The 17,511-nt window shown below is 34.0% G+C and overlaps 1 protein-coding gene across 1 annotated transcript; it reads left to right on the top strand.

Moving 5' to 3' along the window:
• Nucleotides 1-9,290: 9,290 nt before the first annotated feature.
• Nucleotides 9,291-17,079, top strand: LOC131047440 (uncharacterized). Its single transcript, XM_059220100.1, has 2 exons — nucleotides 9,291-10,500; nucleotides 11,585-17,079. The coding sequence occupies exon 1, from the start codon at nucleotides 9,525-9,527 to the stop codon at nucleotides 10,371-10,373; it is 849 nt and encodes a 282-aa protein (XP_059076083.1). The 5' UTR covers nucleotides 9,291-9,524; the 3' UTR covers nucleotides 10,374-10,500; nucleotides 11,585-17,079.
• The last annotated feature ends 432 nt before the right edge of the window (nucleotides 17,080-17,511 follow it).

Genomic DNA, 17,511 nt, shown 5'->3' with positions numbered 1-17,511 from the left:
AGAGAGGGTAACGTGTGAAAGAGAGAGAGGGGGGTAATGTGTGTGAGAGAGAGAGAGAGGGGGAGATAGGGGGTAATGTGTGTGTGAGAGAGAGAGGGGATAATGAGAGATTGAGAGAGAGAGAGAGAGCATAATGACAAAGATGGTAACATGTACGTATGACTGAGAAATAGAAGGGGGGTTTATTATTGATTTTCATCTAGGGTTTATTGTTTGTTATTTTTTTAGGGTTTGTTGTTTGTTTATTTTCTAGGGTTTATTGTTCATTTTTTTCTATCTAGGGTTTAGTGTTCATTTTTCTATTCAGGGTTTATTGTCTGTTTTTTGTGTCTAATGTTTATTTTTCATTTACATTTTTGTTTTTTGTGTTTTTCCTACGGTTTTTACTATTCATGTTTTTTGCAATATTTAAAAAATAAAAACTATTTTAAACATGAAATAAAATAAAATAAAAAACGTTTTCCAAACTTTAAAACACTAAAATTAAAAAATTACAATAAATTAACATTTTTTTTATGAAAAATAATAACAATAAATTAACATTTTTTTATGAAAAATAATAAAAATAAATAAAAAAGAATATAAAAAAATAAAACTACGTACCTGGAAGGAGATAAAAAATGGTCTGGGGGGTCAGATGGGATGAAAAAAATGGGTACCCGTACTCTTCTGAAACGTTTACCCATTTTTGAAAGTGAAAATGATGAAAAATGGTTTTAAAAAAATAAATAAATACATTCAAGAAATGGGCACCCGATTTGAAAAAAACGGGTGCCCGCTTAGCTTTGGGTGCCCGTTTTTGAATGGCTCAGGAACCCAAAAAAAAATGGGTGCCCGATTTGTAAAACTTGGGCACCCATTTCTAGTGGGCTCATTTCCCAACCCATGGACTTCCACAGGATTGGGACCCAACTTTGTGCATTTACCCATCAGTAACACCTTCCTCATCTACTATGTAGCATGATTTGTCTCTATTTTTTCTATACTTATACTTGTTCTGATATCCAAGGTTAGGCTTAAATGATCTTCTAACTCTCTCTTCAAATATTGAATTACTTTTAGGACATTGACCAATATTATTACATGCAAAACATTTAAAAGGTGATTTTCCTTCATACTTACTTCCTACCCATCCTTTAGGTATTCTTTTAGAAAATAGTGCTTCAAGTTGCTCAAACTCATCATCTTCTCTCTTCATATCATCCAATTCCTTTGTATATAAAGCTTTCCAATCTTGCTTACTGGTTGATGATGCAGATGCATGAAAAGCAGGTTCAAACTTCACAACTCTAGAAGGTCCAAATTCTTCAAGCTCAAAAGGAGATAATTTCCCAACCAGGTATCTTTGTTGACATAAGTATTAGTCATTGTTCTCAATTTAGTAATTGCAATAGCCTTCATCTTGTAAGTCAGTGGGTGGGCTCTAAGAACTTTAGAAAAAATTTCATCTTCACTCAGAGTTCCACCACAACATTGAATTCCCATAAAAATCTCATTTGCTCTTTCCATGAATGTAGTAATCCTTTCATCTTCTTCCATCTTCAAGTTTTCATATCTTACTCGGTAACCATCAAGTTTAGCAATCTTCACTATAGGGTCACCTTCACTAAGAGTCTCCAATTTATCCCATATAGCCTTTACAGATGATTTGTCAGTTAATCCCATTATTTTTTTATCAGAAAGTGCACACAAGAGGGATTCTCATGCTCTACAATCATTCTCAAGCTCCTTATCCAATTTTTCTGGAGGAGGATTATTAGATACTGGATTATGATGTGTAATATCATTCTGTGTTATCTCCCAAATCTCCTTGCCAAGACATCTCAGATGAGTCTCCATCTGAATCTTCCATACTATGTAATTTATTCCATCAAGCCTAGGAATATCTCTCCGAAAGATAGCTCTAGATGAACTAGATGAACTTGAACTATTAGTCGCCATAGGATCTTCCTCAAGTGGTTAAGTTTTTTGTAGAGAGGACTAGAGCTCTGATACCAATTGTTAGACAATTCAAATAATAGGAAGATAACTGAGAGGGGGGGTGAATAAGTTGTCACAGATTACCAGAACATTTAGCAATTAAAAATTTAATACCGAAACCCAAAACATTAATACTAGAATGCTTAAACCAAATACCAGAATAACAATTAAACCAATTAAGCATAAACAATATTCAGAGAATAAATACTATCCACATGACACCAAGATTTATACATGGAAAACTCAATAAAGGGAAAAACCAAGGTGGGAAGCCTACCCATAGTTAGATAATAATTCTGTAGTAAGTATGTGAATTACAATTAAGGGGCCTACACTTGCAGGAGGGCCAATAGCCTAGAGAACACTGGTCATCACAAAAGGAGTTTCACTGACTACACAGAAATCCAAACTACAATCCATAGAAAAGATTGAACTGTAAAGATAGCATCTCCTATGCTTGAGTATAGTTTCGCTTAAGCTCAATAATGGAGAAGTAAATTATCTTACATAAACCCAACTCGATCTCCAATGATCGACCAAATCCTCTTCCTAAATTATATTACATTATTCGCACATTACATATCCATATCCCATACCATGACCATGATCTACAATGAGATCTTACAGTATATATATACAAACCCTCGACCATTAACAATCAGGTCAACCACCAGACAATAAACCAATTACATAATTACAAAACATGTCATCCTTAGACAAAACAAATAATATCCAACTCATAAGACATCTCGAAAACACATCGAGAGGTCCAATCCACACATTACATTAAGCTAGTCTATAACCTAGATCAACCAGGACCCAATATAGGTCCACACGCTAAAGAAATGATCCCAATCCACCAAGTCTTGAACATGATCACCATCAGCATCTTGAATCCAAACTAGAAGTTGCACTAATACCACTTATACATATCATCAAAGATCTTCAGCAAAGGCTCTGCTAGTGAAACCCTCACCAGAATCACAAACCAATCTTTCAAGCAAATAGGATAGCATCTGATCACCAGACTAAAACCAACTGACTGAATATGAACATGAGTAAGCCAATTCCATAACCAAATCATATTGAAGCATACCGGATCATGTCGGATCCAATCCAACCAGAAACCACACAACCTACTGGGACTAGAAGGGTGCCGATAAAGTATCCAAAATAACTAGTGTTGACATCAATGACCTAACATCAATGCAACACATAATCAATTCCTCCAAACGACCAACATTAACATGGTGTTAACAAAATTATAATTGTTGTCCATAAAAATATCATGAGATTGAAAACTATTCATTACTTTTTTATTGGTGATATTACAACAATAATGTTTTTTATTAAAGGGTCAAACAATTTTTCAAGGGACCTGAAACCCTACATAAAAAATGTTGCCTTTATAAAATATCAATAAAACAAAACAAAATTAGAAACCAACAAAAAGATAGAGAAAGAAGACTAGACAACAAACAAGGCCTTAGGACAAGACAAGAAAAAACATAATAAAATGATATTTAAGGTTCTTTAAAGCTTTAGTCGCCTCAACCTCATGCTCAAAAACCTCTTAAGCAAGATTCTTGATGTCCTACAGGTCCTTCAATGCTTGATCAACAACCTTCTTTAGATGGCCTCTAGTACGGGTACAAGGTCATTTTCTCACTTCATCCCTAGTCTGATTGCTTCTATCCTCTAAGTCCATGTACTAAGGATAACATTACAATCTTGATGTTTTGATTATTGAATATCTTAGTAATTATGTTAATGACAATATAGGTTTGATAGTCCTAAAGTTTTTAACATCCCAAATGAAAATATTTTGTTGTAGATGAAAGCTTTCAAATAAAAATAAACCAACATTTCTTAGTTAAGTAGAAAAAAGTGATTGTAGGGAAACCTCCTACTCTTATGACAAAATCCAAATTATCCTTTTCTTATATCCTAGCTTACCTAAGCATATAGGACTACCCAAATTTGATAACAAATTTTGAATGATCTTCAAAATTTCCCTTTGCATGGATTTCACTCGCAACATGATAATGTATAATTCAATGAAATACATATATCTAGGTCTAGTAAGTGGTTTTAGAACATGAGTAAGTTTCAAGTGTATTATATTTTAGGTGACATGTGAATGGAAGTTTCCTTGGTATGATTTGATTATTATTTTGTGTTTAGGCATCACAATTATTATTCATAACTTATGTTTTTCTTTATTGACCCTAGCTCAGAAGTCTTCTTACATATGTCCTTGATGACAAATGATATCACTCTTGGTAGCCTAGTATTATAGAAGATAGATTCATTACATATAATATGACACTTAATTTATCTTGGTTATCCCAATAGTCTTTTATTACATATGGTTGCTCCTAAATAACACTGATCATCATTGTTAACCTTATGATGTTCTTGGATACTTAGTTGTAGTACTTTGATAATTGATATGGCCACTTTTCTCTTGGCTTGGTAGAAAGTGATCCTATATTGTAGTCAATAATGGATTTCCATTCATGTTAGGGTATATCGTTGTATGATCTAGTAATTTTCTTGCATGCTTAAATGTAAATGTCTTGTACATAATTTTATGGATAATTAAATTTTAGGGCTTAGAGTAGACTACCTCCCTTTCATGTTACCCTAGCCATAATAATCCCTTTTGAAATATGACCATTATTTTAGACACCTTATTGGTTCATGTGACATTATAGCTCAATGTAATCCCTCCTACAAATACCAAAATAAAAGAAGGCATTAGATCATACAAATGTAAATATCACATACAATAAATCTTAGTGTCAAATTCATTAAACATGATAACTCATCATAAAGTTTACAAGGAAATTTACACCTTACCTAGCCCCTACTATTCTAATGGGGAATTCTATTTGTTCAGTTAGGCTGGTGGGTAAATAGTCTCATGGTCCTTCGAGAAGATCATTAATGGTTGAAGAGGAATGAGATTTTGGATCACTCTTATGTATGCTCAATATTTTGATGATTACCCCTCACTCTCACTGCGTTTGAACAAGGAATAATCTTGGAGGGAGAAGATTAGATCTCAACTATCTAATATATATATTCATGGATGGCCTCAAGAGCCTATGATTCCTCGATCTAACTATGACAATTTGTATGCATTTTTGTCCCCACAAACCTTGCACAAACATATAATCGTACAACTTATCTTTTATTTTCTCAGACAAAATTATGAGTTCAAAGTCCATGATAAACATAAGTAGATAAGAGACTTATGAATTAACATTAAAGAAAATTTAATTAAAACAAAATGTATTATGTATGTAAAAGCAAAAAATTAAAGGATTTCTCCAAACAATATATTAAGTTTTTTCAAGAAAAAATATTGATTTAGATGATTGGCATAAGTATTGTATTGTATTGTATTGTTCTAAGATGACTCCACATGTGTTTTCCTATGTAGTGGAAATTTTAGTTATTTAAAACAACACTCTTATGGCTTTACATAAGGCTAATTAATGGAGGAGTAGTTACCAACCATTTATGATGGCTAGATGAAAGTTTCCAATGAGAGAAAACCCTCAAATTTAGAATGAAGGGTAATGTAAAATTATAGTGTAAAGGCTAGAAAATTAATAGAGGTATAAGTGGCTAAGGTCTAAGAAAAATAAATAAAGGAAGGACTTCAAATTGGAATAGGTAGTTTGCATCCCTTCAGTGAAATGAAAAATAAATAAATCAAAATCTATTTCAAAGACTTTTAAGTTTTTTAAAAGCTTTTTGGATTGTCACAAAAACTCTTTATTGAATTGAGAGTTTGAATAGGTCCTTAGAATAGATGAGAATTTTAAAAGGGAGGATAGATAACCAAGGAAGGTATAAGATTGCCCAAATAAAATAATAACATCCTATCTGAGCATAAGATTTCCAAAGGAGACTTATATATGAATATTTGCCTTGAACAAATTTAATCTCAAGCTAGATATAACCACTGTAAATGGAAACAAAAGATTTTAAAAGCATATGATACCCAATAATTCTTATCAAGAACCTTAAAATAATTGTAACTAAAATGCATCAATCCATCTTTCTTGACCATCAATAGACAATACCAAGCTATAACTTACAAGTGTCTTGTTAGTTGAGTTATTCAAGGTGAACAATTTACCTACTTGCACCATTGATGACTCGATAACCTTCCTAGGCACATGACATAAAAAACCAATTCACAAGAGGTACCAAAATCCAAAGCCTATAACATAGTTCCAAAATGTATCACTTCTTTCTAGGAAATCAAAATAATCAAGGCACTTCTCTCAGCAAGGGATGGATAGATTAGTCGAGCCCATTCAAAAAGGAGCTATTTCCACTAAATGAATTTACAAAAATCAACTACACACCTCCTAAATAATGACCAAGTGAACTTATAAATTGTATGAACATTGGATACTCAAACCATACAAAGCATTCAATATTGTATGGCTAGAATGAGTAGACCAACTAAGATGTAAAATAAGATCAAATTCACTAGACAAATGCAAGGACATATTTAGACTAAATAACTCATTAAATACTCAAATAAATAAAGAGGTCCCATTTCACTTGGATAAATAGGATGTGTACATTCAACAAACAACACAAAATCAATTTAGCAAAAAAAGTTTCACCTAATAATATATGTGCAAGACGCAACACCACAAATATTAAAAAAAACCTCTTTCGACAAAAAATATTTGTAGGTGACATTTTTTCATGAAACCATTATGTTGATCTATAAAGAGACACAACTATGAACTTTCACCCTTAAACCATGAAGAAGCTTTAACATTACAATACACTCTCTACTTGTAAGCTATCAAAGTAACCTATAAATGCATTAAAAAAATTAAAAATTGAACTAATAAAATTGACACCCTAGACAAGGCTTAATTGAATCTAATAATAAGCAACCCAAATTATATAACCAACCTAAATTATATGTATGATTCTATCTTTTTATTGTAATAAATGTTAAAACATAAAGTTGATGTATCTTGCAGAATTTCAAGATCATGACAAATGAAAATATCCAATATTTTTATTTGAAATCTCTACAAGATACAACAATCTTACGTTTTAATACTTATTTCACTTACAATAAAAGAACACAATCATATTTTATCTTACAATAAAAAAGATCCACATTAAATTAGAACTCTGATAAAAACACGAACAACATCACCTTATTTAACAAGTTACTACGAACAAGATACTTTTACATTGGGATACTTTTACATCTCTACAAGCAGAATGGTTTAATCATATCTCATTAAATTCTTAACAAACACATAGCCGCCATAGTCATCTTTAATACCTTGAGGTATACATCTATAGGCATATAAATCCAGCTATTGGCATGCAATGGGCCCATGAAATCAACAAGTAATTCATTCTTCAAACATTAAATGGCAACCCAACACAAGGTTAAGCTCCCTCAGATATGCACATTGGGCCCATACAATTAATGCCACCCAAACATAAACATCACCTCCTATAGGTTCACCATGTGAGGACATGCAGACATATGGACCCTGCAAATTGATCTAAAAGCACGAAAATCATCATGACTAGTTACCTGTCAATTGCTATCTTCCCAGCTCCACTGTACTTGAGACAAAATTGACCACCAAATTCTAAAATGTCGGTCAAGTCCATTATATAGTGGAGGCTAGGTCCACAAGTCAAGTCTGCAGAATTGAAACATTAAGAACATAAGATAGGAGCCCATTCCTAAGATCTCATGAATAGCATTCTCAGATCCACCAATAGCGCACCCACACTAGAGAGCATCACCCAACTGTACATTTATCAACACTTGTAAGGTCTATTTGGAGCACCAGCAGAAGACGTGAGGATGTGACCAAATTGTGGCAAAAGAATATAATCAGATACAATATTATTTTCTCTTCCAATGTTATATATATGCTCTGCCAATTATGTAGCAATATGTTGAGTGGGACCAAAGGAACCTCAATTGATTTGCAGCAGAGCAATATTTGAATTTTGCCACATTTCTACAAATCACACATAAACCAATATCTACGTTCAGAGTCAAATGATTTCTGATTCTGATTGTTTTCTCATTTCTATATACATAAACAAATATTTCTGAAAGATTACAGGCATGTACGATTTGATTCATTTATATATAAAGAGTTTTATATTTAATGTTTATCAGTGATTTTAATTGATTGTGTTATGTTTCAATAAAATATCTTCAATTATAAATGTTATAATATATATGTTAACAATATATTATTTATATATAACAAATAAATTATTATAATCAAACTTTTTAATTAATTATTTACTTTCTTGTGTCTGAATAAATGCTATATTAATTTTCTTTGATCTTATCAAAAGAAAAAGAAAATATATAATATTAATATATAAATTTTGTAATTGAATATATTTTAAAAATAAAGTATTTTTAATGGATCTTTTGTTTCTTATGAAGTTGAAAGATTCTTAATAAGCTCATCGTGGATAAGTCTTACTAAGTGCAAAGACTCCAACATCAAATTGTGAACAAACTTCCATTAAAAATAAAATTTATTAAATGGTCAACACATAAATTAAAAAGTGTCATTATTACCTGTCAAATCCTTTGAATTATTTAATAAAATGTGACATCATTAATAGTTAGTCTAATTATTACCTGTCAAAATCCTTTGAATTATTTAATAAATTGTGACATCATTAACAGTTAATCCAACATTTAATATATGTTTCAAAAGATCCATTGATAAATTTGTACCTAATCAATGTCTAAGTATAACAAATTTTGTATACTTAATTTAAACATAACTTAGTTATATACTTACTTTAAACATAACTTAATTAATTGCATGAAATTGCCGATGCATGATTATGATAAATCCAAAAGCCAACAAGACCATTTAAACATAACTGTCAAACGATCCAGTAGACTCTATTGATTTAAATTATTTAATAAAATTTGTCTCCTTACCGTTTAATCAAGCATTTGTTTTATGTTTCCAAAGATTCGCTGATAATGAACTAATCAGACAACGCCTAGAAATACAAATTTTGTATTAGTTTAAAAGATAGTGGCAGATTTACTGGCGTCATACTCTCTTCAAACCTTTTCCCATGGACTACACTACGGTCCGCCATGTGACCTGCCTGTAATTGTATCTTAAAATATTCATGGATAATTAATGGGACAGCTCAGCTCTCGATGAATTCATGGATTTTTCCATAGATGTACAGGCGAGATGTGCGATTGTATAGTAAAAAAATAATATTTATATTCATCGATTAACTCTCCAATAAAGAGTGCCCACGTTACGTGCTTCGATTCAATCGTCATCGCTTACATATTTAGTAATTACTTTTTAAAATATTTCAATGTATATGAATGGAGAGATTCTATTAATCAAAGGCCTGTAAATCTGGTAAAAACCTTCATAGAGAGTGCCGTAGAGCTCTTTGAAAAAGATCGAAAAGGAAGAACAGCAGAGCTGAATGATGAATCCAGCGGACTCAAAATCGCAGAGATGCTGAAGGATCTCGTTCAAAAGCTACTGGATGGAGGAGTGAATCCTTTTCACCCAGACGATGAAGGAAAGACAGCACTTCATTATTCTGCCAAGGGAATGGCAGAAAAAATTATTGAAGGAATACTGATTGATAGAAAACAAGGAGTTATAATCTGGGAGAAAGCATCAGTGGGTGATAAATACGGAAGAAACGTGCTTCATGTTGCAGTTTTCCTTGGACGGTCTAGATCTTTTGAATTCCTGTTACAGGGTAAAAGAAATATGATAGATACCAAGGATCGTGATGGACAGAGTGCTATATATTATGCAGTTGCTGGACCTCATGAAAAACCCTCTGTTCTACAGAGATTTCTAGAAGCAGCAACTATAGATCCAGTTTTTGTAACAGATTTCAGCCAAACAACTCCTTTGCACGTGGCTTCTGCTAGAGGCAACCTAAAAATGGTGGAAGAGCTTCTTTCAGTGATTTCAGGAGAAGAGCGTAAGAAGAATTATGTTGGGTCACCATACGTGATGGGTCAAAGAGCACTGCACAAAGTAGCAAGTGGAGGCCATTGGAATGTTGTTGAAAAGCTTCTTGAGAAGGGAGCTGATCCGTTAAAAGAATGTGACTTTGACGGCAAAACAGCTCTGCATTTTGCGGCTCAAGCAGATGGTGAAGATGCCGTGCAAATAGCTAAGTTACTTTTGAGCAACAGTGAATCTGATAAACAGAGAAGCTTTCTTTTGTTTGCTTCTGCAGGTGAAATGGGTTTATGCTCCAATTCTTCGCTTGAGGAATGTCTTCAAGAGGAAACAAGTAAAATACTGGAAAAAAACAGGGAAAGAGAATTTGCTTTAGAGTAGCAGTGAGATTAGGGGATACATATATGACGCGAGAATTCATTCACCAGGGGTGCAAATATTGCTCTCATTCACGATAAAAAATGGATAGCTAATCTATCAACAGAAGAAGGAAAAAATGCCAAACAAGGTATGTTTGCTTAGGCTTATATCTTTTCCATTTGCTTCTTTTCCCAATAAAAAAAGGGCTGAATAGCAGCGAAGTTCCTCTCAAAGAGGGTAAGAATAGTTTTCTTTCTTTCTATTGTATCTACGATTCAAATGGAGAGAAGTTTGAGAAAAGAGTTTTGGTGATCACAAGAAAGATGTATGCCACATACAAAGCATCTGTAGATTTTTATTTATGTCTTCGCAACTGTAATCAAATCTATTTTTAGATTACAAAACAAAATAAAATCCAATGGGCAATATTTTTGGATTGTTTTGCTTCATCTGTGTTTTGCGTTACAGATACAATCCTACATGTGGGTGTACACTGTACAGTCGGCCTCATACTCACATTTTTGTGTAGCTTATATATTGCAGATTCATTGCAATAGCATGTGCTTATTTCATTTTTTCATTTCAATAAGAGGATAATGTCATTTGATATGCATTTACATTTTTGTTTAGCTTAGATTTCAGATTCACTACTTTTATGTAGTGCATATTACTGATTTTGGGAAAAACTGTCTAGGATTCTTTAAAATCCATATCAATTTTGAGGCAATATTAATTATTCATTTTCGTAAGAATAGTTTTCAGTAGCTGTCAGAATTTTTAGTTTTGAAACAAGTGCTGCAAAGCAGTGATGAGTGGCAGAACAATTTTGTTTTGTTTAATTGAAGTTTTTGTCAGGTGTATTGGTATGTATTTTTTTACTATTTATGAAAGATGATATATGAGTTTGTTAATTTAAAGAAGAGTCCATTTTGTTAAAAATGTTGTAAGACTTAATTTCTCCCACCATGCAGCAGTCGAGTAACAGTTAAATGATGTTTCGTTGGATTTCATGGAAAATGCAGTTCCACCGCAACTGAGTCACCGTCATGCACCGTCACCGCCATGCTACAGTTTGTGGCTTAATTATATATTGATTCAATAATAGATTTAGTTTGCATTGAGTTTAGATAAGCCTTTATGTTTAGGTGAAAGGAAACTATTGTCTTGTAAGATGTCTACAGAAAGTGAAGTTATAAGAAAATTCAAATTGAAGTTTTGAAGGACTGTTGTAGCAGTGGGAGAAGCCAGATGAATGGCATTATTATCAAGAATTGCATATGAAGATTGGTAGATCAAGAGTTAGTTTGAGAAAGTCTGAAGACAAAGAATTTGACAAAAGAAGAGAGCAGTCAAAGAGTAGCATCTGCGGTTGAAATTAAGGGGGAATGTTGAAGTATCAGTAATTCCTCCGGCATGCAAGATGATGCACCGACCATGCAATAGATTATGCATGAAAATGATTATATGCAAAGTTAGTCAGTTAGCCATTGTTTAACTTCCAGTTTACCATAGTTCCGGGTCATGCAAAACTAATTCTTTCATGTAGTATTTTTCAGATCTCTTGAAGTTATTTCATTCTAGAATATTCTAAACTCCCTTATAAAACAGGGAAGATGTAATCTGATTTTTGCAAGCAATAAAAATATGTTTTGGGTGCTGCAGCACAGTGGTCTCTTCACGTCAAACACGTGTCTTCCATGCAATCTTCAAACAAATTTTCATGTAATCTTGTTTGCACACAGTGTCACTTTCAATAGCTATCTTCAAATAGCATTCTTCAAATAGCATTCTTCAAATAATCTTTGGAGAACGACAACCTCCTTTGCAATCTGACAATTCTCCAATACCTTCGGCAATCTTTCTCTTCACACCTGCGCTCTGATACCAATATGAAAAACAGAGGATACAAAAACAGAGCATACACAGAAAAAACTCAGGAATTATAGTGCTGCTGCACAAAATAGAAATTTAACCTTTTTTATTGATTAATTCAAATAGATTGCATTGCCTCTTTTCAGGCTTCCCCTCGGGCTCAATCTTAGACAGCAATAAGCCTCTCTTTTTAGAGAGGACTTGGCGAGCTAGGTGAAGAGGTTAGAATCTTGGGTGATAGGAAGACTGCCAAAGAAAAGAGGCAGAGAAGGCTGAAGATAGAAGGGTTAAAGAATCCACAGGAGACAAATTTAATACCCAGTATCATTGCATGGTCTGCATCCACGACAAAGAAGAAGAAAGTCAAAGTTTTTGCTAGCTGAACAATTACAAAAGTCAAAGTTTTTGCTGTTCTAAGGTGAAAAGAGATCGGAGGAATAAGAGAAAGTTGCCAAAATAAGAGGCTGCAATTAATTTGTCTTCTGTGTGAAGAAGTCCCTGAAGTCAAGGAAGATTGTGAAGCTATAATATTAGGTAAAAACAAAATTTCAAATTGTTCTAATGGGAACGTCTAGTAAACGAATGAAGAAAGTTGAAGAAGGAAAGGGGTCCGCAGAAGTACACGGCCGCAACTGTCAAGTAACCAAGCATGGAAGATAAGGAGGTTGTGAGAGAATTCAGAAAGGAGATTATTCAGCTGTAGCTGGTTCAAAGGAGAATTAATTTATCAGAAGCCACTAAGGTTGTGAAATCTGAAGACATTGGAGAAAAGAAAGAAAGAGACCGGTTCTGAAGAATCTAATGGTGAAGACATTGAAGATCTTGGTGTGAACGTAGTAGTCAGAAGGAGTCTGCTATTGCCAAGAGCTTTGGAGATTGCAGAGATTTGGAAATCGTTTTAACAAGTAGGGAGAGCCTGCATTGCTAGCCATGCATGAGGTTAAGGAGGGAGAGCCTGCATTGCTAGTTAGATTGTGGGTAATGTGAGGAAATTGCTATAGCAGGAAGGAGCAGCAGGAAGGAGCAACTGAAAATAAGAGGAAATCTTGCAGAAGGAAAGAGCAATGATTAGCTTTTTGTGGTCATATGAAACCACTTGTATGTGAGATTTGTGGTCAGCTAGAAACCACTTAATGTGATGGTTCGTGGTAACCCAAAACCACCTCAAATTTGAATTGGTTAGAGATAAGGTGCAAGATCTCAAGGTGATCATGAGAAAGAGAAAGGTCTAAAGACTACAGGTTAGGTGTTTGAAGAAACTATCCCAACAGTTGAATAATTTGGAGAACAATAAGAAAGCAGATGATGAGATAAAGTGCGTGTTTGAAGTCAAACAAGAGAAAAAAGACAACAAGAGATAGAATATTATGGCAAAGTAGAAGTTGATCCAGTCGTAGCTGAAATAGTAAAGAAAGTTTCTAGTTTAATGTTAGAAGACAAGGAGGAAGATTGTGGCTAGTAAAAGCCGCCACGAAAAGTAAGATAAAAAAATCTAGGAAGATCAAGAAGAGCTCTAGCAGTTGGAGGAAGTAAAAAGAAAGGAATGATCTGAAGATCAAGCGATGGTTAGAAGTTATCAAGCAAATAAAATATTGGAGAAAGTCAGAAGACTTGGTTATGGATATTAGAAAGAGACAAAAGAAAAAGACTGTAGTCACTACCAAGGGAGGTTGAGTATGCTGAAACATTCATGGTTGAAATTAAAGGGGAGTGTTGGAAGACTTAATTTCTCCCACCATGCAGCAATCGAGTAACAGTTAAATGATGTTTCGTTGGATTTTATGGAAAATGCAGTTCCACCGCAACTGAGTCACCGTCATGCACTATCACCGCCATGCTACAGTTTGTAATCAAATCTATTTTTAGATTACAAAACAAAATAAAATCCAATGGACAATATATTTGGATTGTTTTACTTCATATCTGTTTTAACTTACAGATGCAATCCTACATGTGGGTGTACACCGTACAGTTGGCCTCATACTCACATTTTTGTGTAGCTTATATATTGCAGATTCATTGCAATAGCATGTGCTTATTTCATTTTTACATTTCAATAAGAGGATAATGTCATTTGATATGCATTTACATTTTTGTTTAGCTTAGATTTCAGATTCACTACTTTTATGTAGTGCATATTACTGATTTTGGGAAAAACTGTCGAGGATTCTTTAAAATCCATATCAATTTTGAGGCAATATTAATTTTTCATTTTCGTAAGAATAGTTTTGAGTAGCTATCAGAGTTTTTGAGTTTTGAAACAAGTGCTGCAAAGCAGTGAAGAGTGGCAGAACAATTTTGTTTTGTTTAATTGAAGTTTTTGTGAGGTGTATTGGTATGTTTTTTTTTATTATTTATGAAAAATGATATATGAGTTTCTTAATTTAAAGAAGAGTCCATTTTGTTAAAAATGTGGGAAAACTTAATTTCTCCCACCATGCAGCAGTCGAGTAACAGTTAAATGATGTTTCGTTGGACTTCATGGAAAATGCAGTTCCACCGCAACTGAGTCACCGTCATGCACTGTCACCGCCATGCTACAGTTTGCGGCCTAATTATATATTGATTCAATAATAGATTTAGTTTGCATTGAGTTTAGATAAGCCTTTATGTTTTGGTGAAAGGAAAATATTGTCTTGTAAGATGTCTACAGAAAGTGAAGTAATAAGAAAATTCAAATTGAAGTTTTCAAGGACTGTTGTAGCAGTGGGAGAAGCCAGATGAATGGCATTATTATCAAGAATTGCATATGAAGATTGGTAGATCAAGAGTTAGTTTGAGAAATTCTGGAGACAAAGAATTTGACAAAAGAAGAGAGCAGTCAAGAGTAGCATCTGGGGTTGAAATTAAGGGGGAATGTTGAAGTATCAGTAATTCCTCCCGCATGCAAGATGATGCACGACCATGCAATAGATTATGCATGAAAATGATTATATGCAAAGTTAGTCAGTTAGCCATTGTTTAACTTCCAGTTTACCATTATTCCGGGTCATGCAAAACTAATTCTTTCATGTAGTATTTTTCAGATCTCTTGAAGTTATTTCATTGTAGAATATTCTGAACTCCCTTATAAAACAGGGAAGATGTAATCTGATTTTTGCAAGCAATAAAAATATGTTTTGGGTGCTGCAGCACAATGGTCTCTTCACGTCAAACACGTGTCTTTCATGCAATCTTCAAACAAATTTTCTTGTAATCTTGTTTGCACACAGCGTCACTTTCAATAGCTATCTTCAAATAATCTTTGGAGAACGACAATCTCCTTTGCAATCTGAAAATTCTCCAATACTTCGGCAATCTTTCTCTTCACACCTGCGCTCTGATACCAATATGAAAAACAGAGGATACAAAAACAGAGCATACACAGAAAAAACTCAGGAATTATAGTGCTGCTGCACAAAATAGAAATTTAACCTTTTTTATTGATTAATTCAAACAGATTGCATTGCCTCTTCTCAGGCTTCCCCTCGGGCTCAATCTTAGACAGCAATAAGCCTCTCTTTTTATAGAGGACTTGGCGAGCTAGGTGAAGAGGTTAGAATCTTGGGTGATAGGAAGACTGCCAAAGAAAAGAGGCAGAGAAGGCTGAAGATAGAAGGGTTAAAGAATCCACAGGAGACAAATTTATTACCCAGTCATTGCATGGTCTGCATCCACGACAAAGAAGAAGAAAGTCAAAGTTTTTGCTAGCTGAACAATTAGAAAAGTCAAAGTTTTTGCTGTTCTAAGGTGAAAAGAGATCGGAGGAATAAGAGAAAGTTGCCAAAATAAGAGGCTACAATTAAATTGTGAGAAGACAAATTGTGTGAAGAAGTCCCTGAAGTCAAGGAAGATTGTGAAGCTATAATATTAGGTAAAAACAAAATTTCAAATTGTTCTAATGGGAAAGTCTAGTAAACGAATGAAGAAAGTTGAAGAAGGAAAGGGGTCTGCAGAAGTACACAGCCGCAACTGTCAAGTAACCAAGCATGGAAGATAAGGAGGTTGTGAGAGAGTTCAGAAAGGAGATTATTCAGCTGTAGCTGGTTCAAAGGAGAATTAATTTATCAGAAGCCACTAAGGTTGTGAAGTCTGAAGACATTGGAGAAAAGAAAGAAAGAGACCGGTTCTGAAGAATCTAATGGTGAAGACATTGAAGATCTTGGTGTGAACGTAGTAGTCAGAAGGAGTCTGCTATTGCCAAGAGCTTTGGAGATTGTAGAGATTTGGAAATCGTTTTAACGAGTAGGGAGAGCCTGCATTGCTAGCCATGCATGAGGTTAAGGAGGGAGAGCCTGCATTGCTAGTCAGATTGTGGGTAATGTGAGGAAATTGCGATAGCAGGAAGGAGCAACTGAAAATAAGAGGAAATCTTGCAGAAGCAAAGAGCAATGATTAGTTTTTTGTGGTCATATGAAACCACTTGTATGTGAGATTTGTGGTCAGCTAGAAACCACTTAATGTGATGGTTCGTGGTAACCCAAAACTACCTCAAATTTGAATTGGTTAGAGATAAAGTGCAAGATCCCAAGGTGATCGTGAGAAAGAGAAAGGTCTAAAGACTACAGGTTAGGTGTTTGAAGAAACTATCCCAACAGCTGAAAAATTTGGAGAACAATAAGAAAGCAGATGATGAGATAAAGTGCGTGTTTGAAGTCAAACAAGAGAAAAAAGATCACAGCCAACAAGAGATAGAATATTATGGCAAAGTAGAAGTTGATCCAGTCGTAGCTGAAATAGTAAAGAATGTTTCTAGTTTAATGTTAGAAGACAAGGAGGAAGATTATGGCTAGTAAAAAGCCGCCACGAAAAGTAAGATAAAAAAGACCTAGGAAGATCAAGAAGAGCTCTAGCAGTTGGAGGAAGTAAAAAGAAAGGAATGATCTAAAGATCAAGCGATGGTTAGAAGTTATCAGGCAAATAAAATATTGGAGAAAGTCAGAAGACTTGGTTATGGATATCAGAAAGAGACAAAAGAAAAAGACTGTAGTCACTACCAGGGGAGGTTGAGTATGCTGAAGCATTCATGGTTGAAATTAAAGGGGAGTGTTGGAAGACTTAATTTATGGAAAATGCAGTTCCATCGCAGCTGAGTCACCGTCATGCACTATCACTGCCATGCTACAGTTTGTGGCTTAATTATATATTGATTCAATAATATATTTAGTTTGCATTGAGGTTAGATAAGCCCTGATGCAGGTAATACATGAAATGTATGAAACAAATAGTGCTTCATCTCATTGTTGATCTGTCTGTCATCAGATTGGATGAATTTGCATGTAATGCATGTCATAGTTTACTGTAACGG

The sequence above is a fragment of the Cryptomeria japonica genome, chromosome 4, assembly GCF_030272615.1.
Source record: "Cryptomeria japonica chromosome 4, Sugi_1.0, whole genome shotgun sequence".
Classification (NCBI taxonomy): Eukaryota; Viridiplantae; Streptophyta; class Pinopsida; order Cupressales; family Cupressaceae; genus Cryptomeria; species Cryptomeria japonica.
This window is presented reverse-complemented; position numbering and strand designations above follow the sequence as displayed.

Excerpts from the sequence above, each read along its gene's own strand:
- LOC131047440 (XM_059220100.1), top strand. The coding sequence starts at position 9,525 with ATGCTGAAGGATCTCGTTCAAAAGCTACTGGATGGAGGAGTGAATCCT.